General features: G+C 42.3%; 1 protein-coding gene across 1 annotated transcript in view; it reads left to right on the top strand.

Annotated features, from left to right (window-relative positions):
• epha8 (eph receptor A8) overlaps positions 1-19,468 on the top strand; it is a 102,322-nt gene that overhangs the window by 28,438 nt on the left and 54,416 nt on the right. Inside the window, 1 exon segment of the mRNA XM_070444838.1 lies at positions 14,655-14,719. Within this exon segment, the coding sequence (XP_070300939.1) occupies positions 14,655-14,719 (65 nt within the window).

Here is a 19,468-nt window from a genome sequence, read left to right as displayed (position 1 = left end):
AGACAGACAGACAGACAGACAGACAGACAGACAGACAGACAGACAGACAGACAGACAGACAGACAGACCAATCAACAAAAATGGGTCACAACTCCTGCAGCTCTGTCGCACGCTGGGTATGTACATAGTCAATGCTAGGCTTCGATGGGACTCCTATGGTAGGTACACCTACAGTATAGCTCATCTCTTGGTAGTAGTACTTTATCACTGACCTCAACCCAGAGTCTCTCAGAGAGTTCAGTCACCACTGACACCCCTATCAGATCACAGCAAAATCACACTCTACTTGAACAGAGCAATACTCAATCATGAGGCATCAAAGCCAAAGGAACTGAATGCTATAGATGTAAGGAAAGTAATGTGGAAACCTACCAAAAAACAATTAGGCAACAACAAATTAAATCCCTTTTAAACAATTTCCTGGACAAAATGTTTCACTGTAATAGTGAAGGTGTAAACTTGGCAGTAGAAAACCTAAACAGTATATTTGACCTCGTAGCTTCCCTATCAAATCAAAACAGAAAACCAAAGAAAATGATCAACAATGACAAATGGTTTGATGAAGAATGCAAAAACCTAAGAAAGAAATTGAGAAACCTATCCAACCAAAAATGTGGAGACCCAGAAAACCTGATCCTATGCCTCACTATGGTGAATCATGAAAACAATACAKAAATACACTATGGAAAAGAAGGAACAGCACGTCAGAAATCAGCTCAATGGAAGAATCCATAGACTAACCACTTCTGGGAAAATTGGAAAACACTAAACAAACAACAACACGAAGAGATGTATGGGTAAACTTCTCCAATCTTTTTGGCCCTATAACAAAGAACAAACGGCAAAAACATATACATAATCAAATACAAATCATAGAATCAACTATTAAAGACAGCCAGAACCCACTGGACTCTCCGATTTACATTGAACGAACTACAGGACAAAATACAAACCCTCCAACCCAAAAAAGGCCTGTGGTGTTGATGGTATCCTCAATGAAATAATAAAATATACAGACCACAAATTCCAGTTGGCTATACTAAAACTCTTTAACATCATCCTTAGCTCTGGCATATTTCCCAATATTTGGAATCAAGGACTGATCACCCCAATCCACAAAAGTGGAGATAAATTTGACCCCAATAACTACCGTGGGATATGCGTCAACAGCAACCTTGGGAAAATCARTGATAACAATGTACTGAGCAAATGTCTATACCATACGACATACCACGTATTCACTCTGTACACCCTAATTGACAAACAAACAAACCAAAACAAAGGCAAAGTCTTCTCATGCTTTGTTGATTTCAAAAAAGCTTTTGTCTCAATTCGGCATGAAGGTCTGCTATACAAATTGATAGAAAGTGGTGTTGGGGGAAAAACATACAACATAATAAAATCCATGTACACAAACAACAAGTGTGTGGTTAAAATTGGCAAAAACCACACATTTCTTTCCACGGGGCCGTGGGGTGAGACAGGGATGTAGCTTAAGCCCCACCCTCTTCAACAAATATATCAACAAATTGGCGAGGGCACTAGAACAGTCTGCAGCATCCGGCCTCACCCTACTAGAATCTGAAGTCAAAGGTCTACTGTTTGCTGATGATCTGGTGCTTCTGTCCTCAACCCAAGGAGGGCCTACAGCAGCACCTAGATCTTCTTCACAGATTCTGTCAGACCTGGGCCCTGACAGTAAATCTCAGTAAGACAAAGATAATGGTGTTCCAAAAAAGGTCCAGTTGCCAGGACCACAAATACAAATGTCATCTAGACACTGTTGCCCTAGAGCACACAAAAAACTATACATACCTTGGCCTAAACATCCGTGCCACAGGTAATTTCCACAAAGCTGTGAACGATCTGAGAGACAAGGCAAGAAGGGCCTTTTATGCCATGAAAAGGAACGTAAAATTCAGCTTACCAATTAGGATCTGGCTAAAAATACTTGAATCAGTTATAGAACCCATTGCCCTTTATGGTTGTGAGGTCTGGGTTCCGCTCACCAACCAAGAATTTACAAAATGGGACAAACACCAAATTGAGACTCTGCATGCAGAATTCTGTAAAAATATCCTMCATGTACAACGTAAAACGCGAAATAATACATGCAGAGTAGAATTAGGCCGATACCCGCTAATTATCAAAATCCAGAAAAGAGACGTTAAATTCTACAACCACTTAAAAGGAAGCGATTCCCAAACCTTCCATAACAAAGCMATCACCTACAGTTAGATGAACCTGAAGAAGAGTCCCCTAAGCAAGCTGGTCCTGGGGCTCTGTTCACAAACACAAACAGACCCCACAGAGCCCCAGGACAGCAACACAATGAAACCCAACCAAATCATGAGAAAACAAAAAGATAATTACTTGACACATTGGAAAGAATTAACCAAAAAACAGAGCAAACTAGATTGCTATTTGGCCCTGAACAGAGAGTACACAGTGGCAGAATACCTGACCACTGTGACTGACCCAAACTTAAGGAAAGCTTTGACTATGTACAGACTCAGTGAGCATAGCCATGCTATTAATAAGAAAGGCCGCCGTAGACAGGCTATGTGCACACTGCCCACAAAATGAGGTGGAAACTGAGCTGCACTTCCTAACCTCCTTCCAAATGTATGACCATATTAGAGACACATATTTTGAAAAATTCCCATATCTATTGGGTGAAATACTACTGTGTGCCATCACAGCAGCAATATTTGTGACCTGTTGCCACAAGAAAAGGGTAACGAACACCATTGTAAATACAACCCATATTTATGTTGATTTATTTTCCCTTTTGTACTTTATCTATTCGCACATAATATGACATTTGAAATGTCTTTATTATTTTGGAACTTTCATGAGTGTAATGTTTACTGTTAATTTTTATTGTTTATTTCACTTTTGTTTATTATCTACTTCACTTGCTTTGGCAATGTTAACATATGTTACCCATGCCAATAAAGCCCTTAAATTGAATTGAATTGAGAGAGAGAGAAAGAGAGAGCGAGAGAAAGACAAGGGTTTATTTTTGTGTGTTTCTGTTATAAACAGAGAGCCGGGAAAGATGAACACACTCAATTTCAAGCGGAGAGCCCTTTAGGAAAGCACCCTGGTCCCTCAAGCTAAATTTGTATTCTCTCGCTGTCGGCACTACTGGAGTGGTTGTACTTGGAAAATAACAATATCATAATATACTGTAATACTACTACTATAACAATATTGAAACTGCACCAGATCCGCTACTACTGTTACAACTACTGCAAGTAGTATCCAAGCTTATTCACTCTCTCCATGGCAGTGTTCGGGAAACAGTCTGCAGACCTGGCATTGAGTTAGGCTACTCTCCAGGGCATGTTTGGGTGTCTGCACCAGTCAAGAACTAGCTATTTCACATTACTATCTGGTCTCTATATTGTCTTTCTGGACCTCTCTCTCTCTCATATATCAGAGTTAACATCTTCTGTCTCTATGCCTTCTCTTTGAGTCAGGAGTAGAACCAGAGGAGTAGACAGGAACAAATCATTCTAATTACTGTCCCACTGCCTGCTCCTTCCACACTATCTATGTCACTTTAAAGAGAAACATACAGTGTTGGTTGTTGTGTATAAGTCCTATTCCAGACAGGTAGACCAAATTAACTAMATTACTTGTACCATCCTCAAAGACAGAGGGATATTTCATTTGAGAGGAAATTAAATGAATACCATTGAGATGCCTTATGTCTTCAAAGGCTTTGGCGTGATATGATGTCTGAAAGTCTGGCAGAGAAACTTGTCTTGTTTTTTGCTCTTTATTAACAACGGAACAGCAGTATTCTCTCAGTGCCTGGCAGAATGATTAGATCAAGTCATGTTGGGCTGATATTTTCATTATGTACTTGAGCTGACTAATACTTAAAGGCGGGTAATTGACCCTTCACTTAGCCCCACACCAGAATTTTGGGCAACCAATCAACCAATTGTCGTTGAGGCCGACACCTCGGACAAGCTCACGTTTAAATCACATGGAAGCCAGTGAGTGCTATGGCAAAAACTGAGAGTTTTCTTTWAAAAAATACATGTTTAAATGGCTAAATGATTGAACAGTGCACCAGGGATACTTGCTACTKTGATTCCTGAAATGCAGAGCCTGTTCATGTGACTAGGGTGGGTGTGACTAGGGTGGGTACGTTAGTTTTTGTATTGCCTAGGGTTTTTTGTAAGTCTAGGGTTTTTGTAGGTCTAGGTATTTGTATGTCTATGGTGGCCTGATATGGTTCCCAATCAGAGGCAGCTGTTTATCGTTGTCTCTGATTGGGGATCATATTTAGGTAGCCATTTTCCTTTTGGTGTTCGTGGGTTCTTGTTCTATGTTTAGTTGCCTGTCTGCACTACTCATATTAGCTTCACGGTTYGTTTTGTTATTTTGTTYGTTTGTTCAGTGTTCGTTCTTAWAATAAATAAGAATGGACGCATACCATGCTGCACCTTGGTCTCCTCCTTACAACGGCCGTGACAGAAGAACCCACCACAAAAGGACCAAGCAGCGTGTTCAGGAGGAATAGACATGGGAAGAGATTCTGGATGGAGCAGGACCCTGGACGCAGGCGGGGGAGTATCGCCTTCCGAAGGAAGAAATAGAGGCAGCGAAAGCGGAACGGCGATATTACGATGAAAAATACAAACGAGGCAAGCACGAGAGGCAGCCCCAATAAAAAAAATTTGGGGGGGGGGGCACACGAGGAGATTGGCTGAGTCAGGTTGGAGACCTGAGCCAACTCTTTGTGCTTACCGTGGGGAGCGTGTGACTGGTCAGGCACCGTGTTATGCAGAGATGCTCATGGTGTCTCCAGTTCGCATTCATAGCCCAGTGCGCTCTGTTCCAGCTCTTCGCACTTGCCGGGCTCAAGTGAGCATCCAGCCAGGACGCATTGTGGCAGCGCTACGTTCCAGATCTCCAGTGCGCCTCCACAGTCCAGTACGTCCTGTGCCTCCTCTTCGCACTCGCCCTGAGATGCGTGTCATCAGCCCAGTACCACCAGTTCCGGCACCACGCATCAGGCCTCCAGTGCGCTTCCACAGTCCAGTACGGCCTGTGCCTCTTCCCCGCACTCGCCCTGAGGTGCGTGTCCTCAGCCCGGTACCACCAGTTCCGGCACCACGCATCAGGCTTTTAGTGCGCTTCCATAGTCCAGAGCTTCCGGCGACAGTACCCAGTCCAGAGCTTCCGGCAACAGTACCCAGTCCAGAGCTTCCGGCGACAGTTCCCAGTCCAGAGCTTCCAGCGACAGTACCCAGTCCAGAGCTTCCGGCGACAGTACCCAGTCCAGAGCTTCCGGCGACAGTTCCCAGTCCAGAGCTTCCGGCGACGGGCCACAGTCCAGAACCTCCAACGACGGGCCACAGTCCGGAACCTCCAATGACGGGCCACAGTCCGGAACCTCCAACGACGGGCCATGAGTAGTGCCTGTCTGCACTACTCATATTAGCTTCACGGTTCGTTTTGTTCGTTTGTTCGTTTGTTCAGTGTTCGTTCTTATAATAAATAAGAATATACGCATACCACGCTGCACCTTGGTCTCCTCCTTACAACGGCCGTGACAGTTCATTAAGTATTTTTCAAATCCAATTATACTTTTGTTACATTGTTTGCTAGCTCAGCTGGCTCAGATGCTAGCTCAGCTGTAAAATTGACAGTAACTGGCAGCAATTGGCCATTAAGTAACTATAATTTATTTTAYAGTACAGCTACTGTAATCTAAATTACACTATATTACTGGAATTACCCATGCAACGACATATTACCCAGTGTTCTTTGCAAGTTATATTTTTTCATTTACATTTTGATCATTTAGCAGATGCTCCTATCCTTACAAACGTACAGTCATTGCATTCAACCAAGGTTGATTAAAAAAAACATATCACAGTCATAGCAAGTAAAACGTTTCTGTAACCGTAACTGAAAATGTTGTCATATATCTCTGACTGTCTCTGGATAGTGCCAATATAATACTGAGATATTCACAGTAACTTGATGCCAGAGCAATGAAACACAGTACAATACAATAAAAGTGACTATTAAACTGTAGGAAAATTATTTCTACAGTATTTTACTGTAATTACAAAGGATAAGGTTACAGGTTACTGTATGTGAGGCTCTTGATCATATCTTTGATCATGACACTGGTGAGGAGGAGAGAGTCCTTGTTAAACTTTGACACAAAGTAGTCTGTGGTAAATAGCACAATATGTTTCATCTGAGGATTTGTTATAGTCAAAATAATAATCCATACATTATGGGTTTTTTTACTCAAAAACTAGTTGTATGAGTTCAGGTCAATGAGTCCTACAGGCCATAAATAGCAAATAGAAGTTCAAAACTTGTAATGTTCACAAGAACTTAAGTTGATAAAAAGATCTAACACAATATTAGGTGATAATATATGTATTATTATGGATTTATAATCAGCTATAATGGACCGGGAACACAGAATTAATTAACATGAAACGAACACAACAGGAGGGTTTTAACAATAAAGTACTGTATTGMTGTTTTGCTATGTATTTATTGCAGCATACTGTAAATTATGATGCATTGTGAAATATTGTGGGAGTAGAATGAATCACTGGCTCATTAACATATTTTAAGGCATGACTTGTAAGTGATTATATTTGTTGCACCAGTTTATGACAGTCCTGTGTCAATTTAAGTGGTATGTGGTAGTATTTCCAAAGAATACAATTGGACAGCACTCCGGCGAATAAACTTAAATGTACATATTTTTATTGCCGCACAAACGTTTCAGGTATGACCCCTTCTTCAGCGTGCAAGGCAATGGCAATCAATGTCACAACAACACCAAACACAGGTGTGCATAATTATACATTCACAGTTAGTATTGGCCCAATTAAGAGAACCCAGCAGGGGGAGCTGTGGGGAACATGAAAATCAAATAAAAACATAAACAAACACAATAAAGATACATTATGATGTCATAGCCTAAATGWTAGGAGGGTATTTTTGGCCTATATATGTATAGCCTTCTACAAAAAAACAAGAAAATGAACATTCCTCATTGAGGCCTGCTGCAGCAAGATTTCCCAAGCAGTCTATCCAATATGCCTCTCTTTGGAGAAGTCATTCATCCCTATCTCCTCCCCTGTGTTAACCTTCATTTAACTAGGCAAGTTAAATGAGTGAGAAACAACAATACCATGCACCCACTAGTTTTCAAAAGGCTTTTGGTGCTCCAAAAATTAGGTATGGTACTGTATTCTCAATTGCAGTAAATTACTGGCAGCAATTGGCCAGTAAGTTAGTGTAGAATTTCAGGACAAGGTTTATAGATTTCCTAAAATACAGTATATTACCGTATTCTGTGGGGGTGCAGCATTCTCACTCACGGGTGCAACAAATATAGCCTCTTACAAGACACACCTTAAAATATGTTAATGAGCGAGAGGCTCTTTCCCTGTCCACAACATTTTCCCTCAATGCACCATAATTAATACTGTAGAACACATTTAAGGTATTTTTAAATTAAATCAAACTTTATTTGTCACATGCGCCGAACACAACAAGTGTAAACCTTAACGTGAAATGCTTACTTTACRAGCCCTTAACCAACAGTGCAGTTCAAGAAGAGTTAAGACAATATTTACCAAATAGACTAAAGTAAAAAATATKAATAATAAGTAACACAATAAGAATAACAAAAACGAGGTTATATACAGATGGTACCKGTACCGAGTCAGTGTGCGGGKGTACAAGTTAGTTGAGGTAATTTGTAGGTAGGGGTGAAGTGACTATGCATAGATACTAAACAATGAGTAGCAGCAGAGTACAAAAGGGAGGGGGGAGGTTTTACTGTACGTTCTACAGTTTTTTACTGTTAGAATTACAGAAAGGTCTTCAATTGTATTGTAAAACAAATGTACTGTATTTTACTTTGCATTATATGGTAATCTACTGTATTCAGTTTCAACAGTATCATTCTGTTGATTAATACAGTAAGTTACTGATAAAATTACAAAAACAGCTATAACAGTGCACCAAATCTCTTAACACAAGCTAGCCACTTAATATAAGTTAATTTCTGAAAATGTATGTTAGCTAGCTAGCCACTTAATATAAGTTATTTTCTCAAAATGTATGTTAGCTAGCTAGCCACTTAATATAAGTTATTTTCTCAAAATGTATGTTAGCTAGCTAGTCACTTAATATAACATATTTTCTCAAAATGTATGTTAGCTAGCTAGCCACTTCATATAAGTTATTTTCTCAAAATGTATGTTAGCTAGCTAGTCAATTAATATAACGTATTTTCTCAGAATGTATGTTAGCTAGCTAGCCACTTCATATAACGTATTTTCTCAAAATGTATGTTAGCTAGCTAGCCACTTAATATAATGTATTTTCTCAAAATGTATGTTAGCTAGCTAGCCACTTCATATAACGTATTTTCTCAAAATGTATGTTAGCTAGCTAGCCACTTAATATAACTTATTTTCTCAAAATGTATGTTAGCTAGCTAAGTTACCAATGTTATAAATGCAACTCCCATCTGCTGGCTACATCAGGATACAACTTGAGAGCACTAATTAGCCCCAAAGGTGGTTATAGCTGTGACTGCATGCTGACAGTGAATTCAGAGCCATTCAGTGGCTAGCCACACTACAAACAGAATTTTACCAGGTTATGACAGTCCATCACAACATACCCACGAGTTTCCTGATTAGCAAGGGGTAGTCTGTGTTTCATTTCATTGTGTATTAGAAATACAGTTTGAGATTATTGTGGGGATTTCACCAGTGGTTGAATGGGTAATTCAACTTTCTGCGAAAATGTTGTCCAAGGTTGCAACAGTAACCAAAGGGGGCGGGGCTTAGCAACGGGTCAATTGTGACATCCATTTGTGACCTTGGATTGAGAGAGGGGCCCAACGCATCATCAGCGCAAGACGATGGGAAAGAGACACCTTGAGGAAGAGAGGGAGAGAGATGATGGAGGGAGGAAGAGGGGCATGAAGGGGGAGGGGAAGGTGGCAGTGCCATCTGTCTCAGTGACAGTGTTCTGACCCACTGCCCTCCTCAGCACCAGCAAGCCCAAATTAGGACCATCGCCACGCCAACTAATTACAATACGAGAGATAGAGGGAAAGAGAGAGAAAGTAGAGATGGAGAAAGAGAGAGAGAGTAGAGAACGAGATACAGAGATACAGAGATAGGAGGGTGTAAACAGTCTAATTTTAATGTCTGGAACATCAGCTGTTGTGACAGTGAACCCTGGGGCAGACATCAATTCCTCTGGATAAGGAGGCTGGTACACAAACAAACGCACGCACACACACACAAAGAAAGAAAKAGAGAGAAAGAGAGGGGGAGTGAGGGAGAGGGAAAAAGAGAGAGAGCGAGAGAGAGAGAATGAAACAAAATCTCAAAGCTGACTAAATTGCTATCTGACCCTATACAGAGAATATGAATTGGCTGATTTATCTCTACTCTGTCAGAGATACGAAGCAGAGACAGATCCTTACCAAGTACAGGCTGAGTGACCACCAACTGGCAATAGAAACCGGCAGATATAAAAAGACATGGCTACCCAAAGAGGAGTGTGTATGTGGTCACTGCACAACAGGGGAGGTAGAGACGGAGATGCACTTTCTCCTTTACTGTGATAAATATTCCTCAGCAAGAGATTCATTATTCACAGAAATTACTACATTTATTCCAAATTGTATCTTATTAAACCCAGAGGAAAAACAAAAAATACTAATGGGCGAAGGAGCAATGGCTCTTCTTGCAGCAAAATATGTATTTTCCTGCCATAGCCCAAGGGACACYGAATAATAACATCTGCATAGTAAGCAGTATCTTACTTATTATTTGTATTATTATTATAGTTGTGATTATTATTCCAAATAGTARTGGTACGGATAGTATGGGTGATGGTAAGAGTAGTAGTTTAATGATGGTAGTGATAGTTGTGGTAGTAGCAGTAGTAATGATRATGGTAGTTGTAGTATTGGGGTAGAGATATTAGAGGTAGACATTCTACTAGTGGTTGTGGTTGTAGTAGGGTTAGTTGTAGTATTAGTGTTAATAATAGTGGTGGTAGCATTAATTTTAGTRGTAATAATAGTAGCATGTTCATTTTCCATGTTTAGCCTTTAATTGTCCCTACTATTTTTTCAATTTTTACTATTGAATGTTACCATTTTATTGTTTTTATTTSTATTATTTATTTATTTGTATTATTATTTACTACCATGTTATCTTATTATTCTTCATTATTGTTTTTACAATGTATATTGTATAAATTGTTGCTTTGGCAATATTGACGCAATGTTTTTGATGCCAGAAAAGCGACTTGAATTTGAAAGAGGGAGAGAGACAGAGGGAGAGAGACAGAGGGAGAGAGACAGAGGGAGAGAGACAGAGGGAGAGAGACAGAGGGAGAGAGACAGAGAGAGAGAGCGAGAGACAGAGAGTGAGAGACAGAGAGCGAGAGACAGAGAGAGAAAGACAGAGAGAGAAAGACAGAGAGAGAAAGACAGAGAGAGAAAGACAGAGAGACAGAGCGAGAGAGCGAGAGGGTGCAATAATATTACACTGAATACTGGCACATACAACACATACTGAAACAGGAAATACACTGCCAGAAAGAGTGAGAAACTAGCTGGCACAGAATAAGATTTATAGCCCTCTCTGGGCCTGGCTAGGGCTAGATCTAGGGGACCCTGTAACTCAGCTGGTGCAGGGCCCCTGGGATCCATCCATTGGCACTGAGTATGGTGCCAGAGGCTGGCCTTGGCTGGAGGAGGTGGCTCACCAACTACGGCAGAGGAATGTGGTACACCGGCCACAACTGTCGTTGGCAGCTGGCTGGCTGCTGCTGGGGTTGGTGACTCTCTCACCACTGCTGAAGGCGATGGCTACCATGGTGGAGCAAGTTGAGACCCCCGGACGAGGCTCATCAGGGATCTGGAGGCAAGGGCTGGCTGGGCCCCAGAAATGAGGTCAGGTGGTTCCCCAGGTGCAAGGGCAGGAGAGTCTTCCCGTGCAGGAGGGGAAACTGACTATGGACCTGATATGGAGAACAACTGAGAGCTAGAACAACGGTAGATCTCTGGGYCTACTGGAGGAATAGGGAACTCTGAGCCTAGTGGGGTAAGAGCCTGATGACCCACCTGGGCTAGGGACTGAGGGCTGACTAGGGCTGGTGACAGCGGACCTATTACAGTTGAGGACTGATGACCTAGTTATATAGACTGAGGGCCTAGCACAGGAAACGTGTGGCCTATCAAGGCAGGAAGCTCTAAGCCTGAAAGGCTAGGGAGCTGCAGGCTAAGTAGGTCTGGAGACAGCAAGCCTAGTGCAGCAAATGTTGGGCCTAGTAAGACAGGATGCTCTAAACCTGGTGGGCTAGGCAACTGCCTACCAACCAAGGCAGGGGGCTGCGATCCGTGCAGGGCCAGAGACTGCAGACCTGCAGACAGGGCAGCTAACTTAGGTCTTAGCTCTATGGGGGGCTCTAAGCCTGGATAGGGAAGCACCTTACCCTAACTGGGTAAGGTGGCTAAGGCCTGGCAGAGCAGCACACTTAGGGGGGAGGGGGGGTGTAAGGGTATGTCTGACCTACCGAAGGGCAGGATACTCAAAGCCTACCTGAGGGGCAGAGCACTGAAGGTCTACCAGAGAGCCACGGAACTCTAAACCTGACCCTTAAAGGAAGGACGGGAACTCTGACCCTACCGTGGTGGCGGGGAACTCTGACCCTACCGTGGTGGTGGGGAACTCTGACCCTACCGTGGTGGCGGGGAACTCTGACCCTACCGTGGTGGCGGGGAACTCTGACCCTACCGGGGTGGCGGGGAACTCTGACCCTACCGTGGTGGCAGGGAACTGGATGTCTAGGTCAGGGGGTACATTGGGGGTGACTACTGGTGGTTCACCCGGGGTGATGTCGGATGGGTCCACCATGGAGCGGACTGGAGGGTTCCCTGAGTTGAGGGATGTAAGATCTGTAGGTATTGGGGTCCTCGAGCTTGGAAATAACAGGGTGCTAGCAGTTGGGGCCAGCAGGGACCACAGGCCTGAGACCGGCAGGTCCCACCAGGCAGAGGCTAACAGGGCCAGGCCAGCTGAGCAGTCAGCTGTGAATGTCCTCACCCACTAGTACTTAATGCTGATTGGTTTTGGTTCTGTGTGCTGTCCAATTAGAACACGATTTGAGGCACGCACACGCAGACGCAGACGCAGACGCACACGCACACGCACACGCACACGCACACGCACACGCACACACACACACACACAGCTGCTTCCATTGAAGGGATTTATATAGGTGTGGTTCTAAAAGGGAAACAGATTCAATCATTAGGATCCATGAAGGCCAATCACATATAAAGGGCCAGACTTTTTTACAGAGAGAGTGAAAGGCATAACTATACTGTACGTGTTCCTCTGTAGCTCAGTTGGTAGAGCATGACTCTTGCAATGCCAGAATAGTGGGATCGATTCCCGCAACCACACATATGTAAAAAAGGTATGCATGCATGACTGTAAGTCACTTTGGGTAAAAACTTCTGCTAAATTGCATGTATTATATTATACAGACCATACTGAGGATGAGGTTTAGGCTCGGAGGGTAAACTGGGTCAAGGTGACATCACCTGCTGTGATGCTCCGCTCCAGGTTGCTGTGACAACGGCCCCGGCCTCAGGCATCCTACCTCATCTATCACACCTGTCACAAAGGTGCGTGTGTCTGTGTCTGGTGTCACAGCCAAATTCAGTGTGAGCTGAGCTGTGCAACACAAAGCAGTGTGACACAGAGATACAAACCTTCCCAAACAAACTCACCTACGCCTCCACATTTCTCCRGGTCACCTTGGAGCCTGCATTAACATGAGCCCGGGGGATGGCTGGCTGTCTGGGCTGGGATGTGTCTCCATGCTGGATGGATGGCTGAGTCTGGGGTTGGAATGGAGAAGTATGAGTTGTAAATGGGAGTGTGTGCTGATCGACTTTATTGATCACCCAGTGAGAAACGTCAACAGTGGGAAGGTGATTAGTTAGCCCATTAAAGTCTGACCCAGCAGCCACACACGTGTGTGCACAGCAAGGTTATTATAGTAAACTAAAACTAAGGCTAAAACTAGTTATGTTAACTGAAATCAAATTATTAAACCATTTGAAAAAACWAAAACTAAACTAAAGCTATACTGAAACGATTATATTTGACTCCAAAACGAACTGAAATATTTTTTCTAAACTGTCTGCAAAAATGTAATGGGGTTTTCAAGCTTTTTGTTTTTTTTCAAGCCTCTGAATCTGACAGGTAATGGCGAGGTTTCAAATAGACCTTGCTTGTGCATCACTATCACCAAAGTGCATCTACAGTGTATATACTAACAAGAGTGGACTCATGGGAATACTTTTCCACAAATCTGGAGGGCAGGCAAGTGCAGGCGATAACATTCTAGCCAATGAGAGGACAGATTCACGTGATCAACATGCACAACTCCGATATAACATTGTTTTTCTCAAAGTTGCCGGGATGCCACATGCGTCGACTTAAACATTTGTAACAACCTGAACATTACAAAAMTTCTATTCAATCAAATAAGCCTCACATAGCAAATCAGAAATTCTATTTCATGTTCACTAAATTTGACACTCTCCCATTGACCTCCATACAAAACAATCCCCTCTTCCACTGGTTAACGTTTTATTTTYGCTACGTAGCTAGCGTAGGTAAAGGGCCATTTCAGAGTGTGAATAGCAATTCAAACATTAAACTCTAAACTTCCAGTGGTCGGTCGAAAACAGCAAAACCCCTTATGAGATTACTTTGAGTACTTTCTGTCAGATAGAGGTAACAGTACTTGACCCTTCTTACATGTATTACTAAAGTTAAAAAGCATTGGATTGGTGGTAGCATGGACAAGAGAGAGTACCTAACCTAACCTATGACCTGACCCATCATCTTAGGTATTCTTATTGTCATGCCATCCAACAAATGTGAACAGCTGGAGTTTGCTAAACAGCATTGACACTTGGATTGGAACCGGTGCTATGGTCAGATGACATGAAAATAGAGATTGTTTGCCACACCACCAGTGGTGGGATTGGGCTCTAAGTAAGGATGCACAAGCAGAAAAACCCAATACCTACTGTAAAATATGGTGGTGGATCTTAGATGTTATGGGTCTATTTTTCATTATGGGACTAATTGTATTATTTCTTTTATACAGTCTTTGTTTCTCATCTTTATCAAGGTTTCCAATCATTTTGGACCTGACTGTACTTTCTGTCCCTAACACTGAAAATAAACTAAATAAAAACTTGCAAATCAGGTCAGAAAAAGAACTGAAACTAAACAGATTTTCTAATAAAAATTGAAAATGAATCGAAATAAAACACAAAACTATAATAACCTTGGCGCACAGACACACTCACTGTTACCAATGTGTAATATTCTTCAGCTCAGGAATGGGAACGATAGCTACCTGTGGGAGACACAAAGCTATTTAATGGTGTCTCCAAATGTACAAATACGTATCACAGATGTCTTTGCAGCTGTCCATGCACTCTGTTCATTATAGTATGTGTGACTGTGAGTACTACACACATTTCATATATATTTATCCTCACAGATGTTCTTTCTGTTTTGCAGTGAATCTACTAGACACATCCTCAATATCAGGAGACTGGGGCTGGCTAACATACCCATCACATGGGGTATAGTATTTCTCCTGAACATTTCTGTGTTTTGGTGTGTGGTGTGTGTGTGTGTGTTGTGTGTGTGTGTGTGTGTGTGTGTGTGTGTGTGTGTGTGTGTGTGTGTGTTGTGTGGTGTGTGTGTGTGTGTGTGTGTGTGTGTGTGTGTGTGTGTGTGTGTGTGTGTGTGTGTGTGTGTGTGTGTGTGTGTGTGTGTGTGTGTGTGTGGGCCGGGCGGCGGGCGTGCGTGCGTGTAATCCAGTGGAGTAGTAAAGTGTATTAACTAGAACTTTCTCTTGAAAGTGCCAATAAAGTGAAGTGTAATAAAGTGTAATAATGACCCACTGGACACAGACGTCAATTCAACGTCTATTTGAAATGAAATGATGTGGAAACAACGATGATTCAACCAGTGTGTGCCCAGTGGTGAAATGCTGTCAATGCATGGAACTGGTACGCTGATGTCCTCATTATTCTCCCATCAGCGTCCTTTCCGCCTATCTCGTCAGTCTGACACATTGTTTGATCTCACAATACAGCAAAGAGGAGCGGGAAGACAGAGGCAGAGAGAAGGAGGAGGAGAACAAGGGGAAAGAAGAGGAGACAAGTGTAAAGCACTTTGAAACGCAGTGACAAGTGGGAAGAAATGTGATCCATTTATATAGTTATTGTTAAGAGGCAGAGGGGGAAGATAAAAGACAGAGGAAGAACGACGATGGGGGGAGGGGGGTTGAGCGGGAAAGGATGAAAGAGGATGCATAAGATAAGTAGTAAATGTTGTAGAGGTAGCAGAAAGAAGAGACCAATAGAACTGGTGGAGGGAGGAGAAGGAGAAGCTAYGGAGAAGAGGGAGGAGAAAGAGAAGTGAAAGAAGAAGGAGGAGAGGAGAGAGCTGTCCCCTGTTTCCTTCTCAGTAAATTAGCATATTGTAACAGTGGGAGATGATGCGTGGGGTATTGAATTAGCCACTCTCAGAGTGATCAGGGCCGTGAGTTGTCCTGCCACACACGCTCAATCAAACATACACACACATACAAACACACACACGTGAATGTGCGTTAGAGCTGTCACTTTCCTCTCCGCGCTCCTGTCAGAGATGTCAACATGGTGATTTACCCAGCATGCCTCACTCCCCACTGGGACACAATTACCCAATCAACCAATCAGCTCATTGTCTGATGATGTGATTGTTAAGAAACAGACATGAGAAAATAGACTCCTCCGGCTGCAGAGTTGGCCCAGTAGTTCCCAAACTTTTATAGTCCCGTACTCCTTCAAACATTCAACCTCCAGCTGCGTACCCCCTCTAGCACCAGGGTCAGCGCACTCTCAAATGTTGTTTTTGCCATCATTGTAAGCCTGCCACACACACACACTATACGATACATTTATTAAACATAAGAATGAGTGTGAGTTTTTGTCACAACCCGGCTTGTGGGAAGTGACAAAGAGTTCTTATAGGACTAGGGCACAAATAATAATATAATAGTAATCAATAATTTTGCTCTTTATTTAGCCATCTTACATATAAAATCTTATTTGTTCATCAGAAATTGTGAATAATAACCACAGGTTAATGAGAAGGGTGTGCTTGAAAGGATGCACATACCTCTGCAATGTTGGGTTGTATTGGAGAGAGTCTCAGTCTCAAATCATTTTCCACACACAGTCTTTGCCTGTATTTAGTTGTCATGCTATTGAGGGCCGAGAATCCACTCTCATATAGGTATGTGGTGGCAAAGGGCATCAGTGTCTTAACCTCGCAATTTGCCAAGACAGGATACTCTGAGCGCAGCCCTATCTAGAAATCTGGCAGTGGCTTCTGATTAAATTAAATTTTCACAGAACCGCTTGTTGCAATTTCGATGAGGCTCTCTTGTTCAGATATCGGTAAMTGGAATGGAGGCAGGGCATGAAAGGGTTAACGAATCCAGTTGCTTGTGTCGTCCATTTCGGGAAAGTACCTGCATATTTGCGCACCCAGCTCATTCAGGTGATTCACTATATCACATTTGACATTGTCCGTAAGCTTGAGTTAATTTCCACACAAAAAATCATACAATGATGGAAAGACCTGTGTGTTGTCCTTGTTAATGCAGACAGAGAAGAGCTCTAACTTCTTAATCATAGCCTCAATGTTGTCCTGCACAGTCCCTGTAATCATAGATTCAGATCATTCAGGCGAAAAAACATCACCCAGATAGGCCAGTCGTGTGAGAAACTCATCATCGTGCAAGCGGTCAGACAAGTGAAAATGATGGTCAGAAAAGAAAACTTTAAGCTCGTCTCTCAATTMAAAAAAACGTGTCAATACTTTAACCCTTGATAACCAGCGCACTTCTGTATGTTGTAAAAGCATTACATGGTCGCTGCCCATATCATTGCATAATGCAGAAAATACACAAGAGTTCAGGGGCCTTGCTTTAACAAGGTTAACCAGTTTCACTGGTCCAAAACGTCTTTCAAGCTGTCAGGCATTCCCTTGGCAGCAAAAGCCTCTCGGTGGTGCTGCAGTGTACCCAAGTGCGTCGGGAGCAACTGCTTGCACGCGCGTTACCACTCCACTATGTCTCCTGTCATGGCTTTTGCTTCATCAGTACAGATACCAACACATCTTGACCACCAAAGTCCATTTGATGACACAAAGCTGTCCAGTACTTTAAAAAATTCTCTCCTGTTGTCTTGGTTTCCAGTGGTTTGCAGAAGAGGATGTCTTCCTTAATTGACCCCCCATAAACATAAAGGACATATACGTGCTTCTACACCTGCATTACTAGCTGTTTGGGGTTTTAGGCTGGGTGTCTGTACAGCACTTCGAGATATTAGCTGATGTACGAAGGGCTATATAAAATAAAATTGATTGATTGATTGATACCAGGAGCTGTGCCAGGTCCGCCATGTCTGTTGACTCATCCAGCTGTAAAGCAAAGAATTCACTGGCTTGTATGCGAAGCAGTAATTGTTTCAAAACATCTCCTGCCGTGTCACTGATGCGTCGTGAAACAGTGTTGTTTGATGAAGGAATTGTCTGTATAGTTTCTTGGGCCTTTTCCTCCAGCATTGTCCCAGCCATATCCACGGCAGCATGAATAATTAAGTCCTCCACAATAGTATGKKGCTTGCCTGTTCTAGCCACTCGGTAGCTCACTATATAAGACTCTTCTAGCCCATTCTTATTAATGGTATCTTTTGCTTTTAAATATATCTTACTACTCGAAAGTCGTCTTAATTCTCKCTCAAAAAACTCCTGTGGCTTGTTTTTCAAATTGGCATGTTTCWTTTCTAAATGTCTGCGCAAGAGTGAAGGTTTCACCCACAAGAGAGTAACGGTTAATGTGATTGATTGTTAATTATTTGACTAGGCTACCTGCATTTGACATTGTGTTGTTATTTCGCTGAACACCAGATGGTTTAATTAGATTTTTGGCAGTGAAACAATGGCTACTCAGGTGAGAGAAAAAAACTCACCCAAATGTATAGCCCCGTTGGAAAATATAAAKGTACTGTTTGAATTTTTTTTTTTTATATATGAATCACATTTTTATTTGGCGTACCCCCGACGGAATACCTGAGTTGGGCAAACTATGTGAAATGTCAGTTCGAAGTTGGCATAAACGTTCCAAAACAACTATCAAAAGCTATGAAATCAAATAAAATGTTATTGGTCACATACACATATTTAGCAGATGTTATTGCGGGTGTAGCGAAATGCTTGGTTCCTAGCTCCAACAGTGCGGCAATATCTAACAATTCACAACAATACACACAAATCTAAAAGTAAAATAACGGAATTAAGAAGTATATAAATATTAGGACGAGCAATGTCGGAGTGGCATTGACTAAAATGCAGTAGAATAGAATAGAGTATATAGATATGAGTAAATCAGTATGTATACATTATTAAAGTGACTAGTGTTCCATTATTATAGTGACCAGTGATTCCATGTCTATGTATATAGGGTAACACCCTCTAAGGTGCAGGGATGAGTAACCGGGTGGTAGCCGGCTAGTAATGGCTATTTAACAGTCACATGGCCTTGAGATAGAAACTATTTTTCAGATAGGGAGTTCTACTCCGCATCACATATGTTATGTAATTGTCATCCATTCTCAGTGGTGAAAATACCCGTAAAAGCTCAGTTTAAGAAGGCTCTTAGAAAGCTCTTAGTCAGAACCATAGCAGGTGTTAGCAGAGACCTCTCTACCACACGTATCTGCACTCAAGACTTGGGTAAGCCTGGGTAATTCAAAAATTGAGTATAATCAAAATGTACTGGATCATTTGATTTGATTTCACAGATGTGAGGATTTATCTTGATATTCCTCACTTGGTATTCCTTGAATTCCTGTGTATGTGTTCACATCCCTGCAGTGGCATGTTTATTGTGATGCCTCTCACACATGGGGTTTGTATGTGTGTGAGGAATAAATAAACTGGAGGAATAGAGGGACAGAAAGAGATGACTGGCAGAAAATGTAACTTTGTGATAGTATGGGAATGCATATATATGTGAACATTTCTGTGTTTTGGTGTGTTTGGGTGTGTGTGTGTGTGTGTGTGTTGTGTGTGTGTGTGTGTGTGTGTGTGTGTGTGTGTGTGTGTGTGTGTGTGTGTGTGTGTGTGTGTGTGTGTGTGTGTGTGTGTGTGTGTGTGTGTGTGTGTGTGTGGTGTGGTGTGTGTGTGTGTGTGTGTGTACGTGTGTACGTGGTGTATGTTGGCAGTAGTGGTGAGTTGCTGAGCTGTGGTAGCAATGCCCTTGTGGAGGGAAG

Source organism: Salvelinus sp. IW2-2015, linkage group LG1 (genome assembly GCF_002910315.2).
Source record: "Salvelinus sp. IW2-2015 linkage group LG1, ASM291031v2, whole genome shotgun sequence".
NCBI classification, from domain to species: domain Eukaryota; kingdom Metazoa; phylum Chordata; class Actinopteri; order Salmoniformes; family Salmonidae; genus Salvelinus; species Salvelinus sp. IW2-2015.
This window is presented reverse-complemented; position numbering and strand designations above follow the sequence as displayed.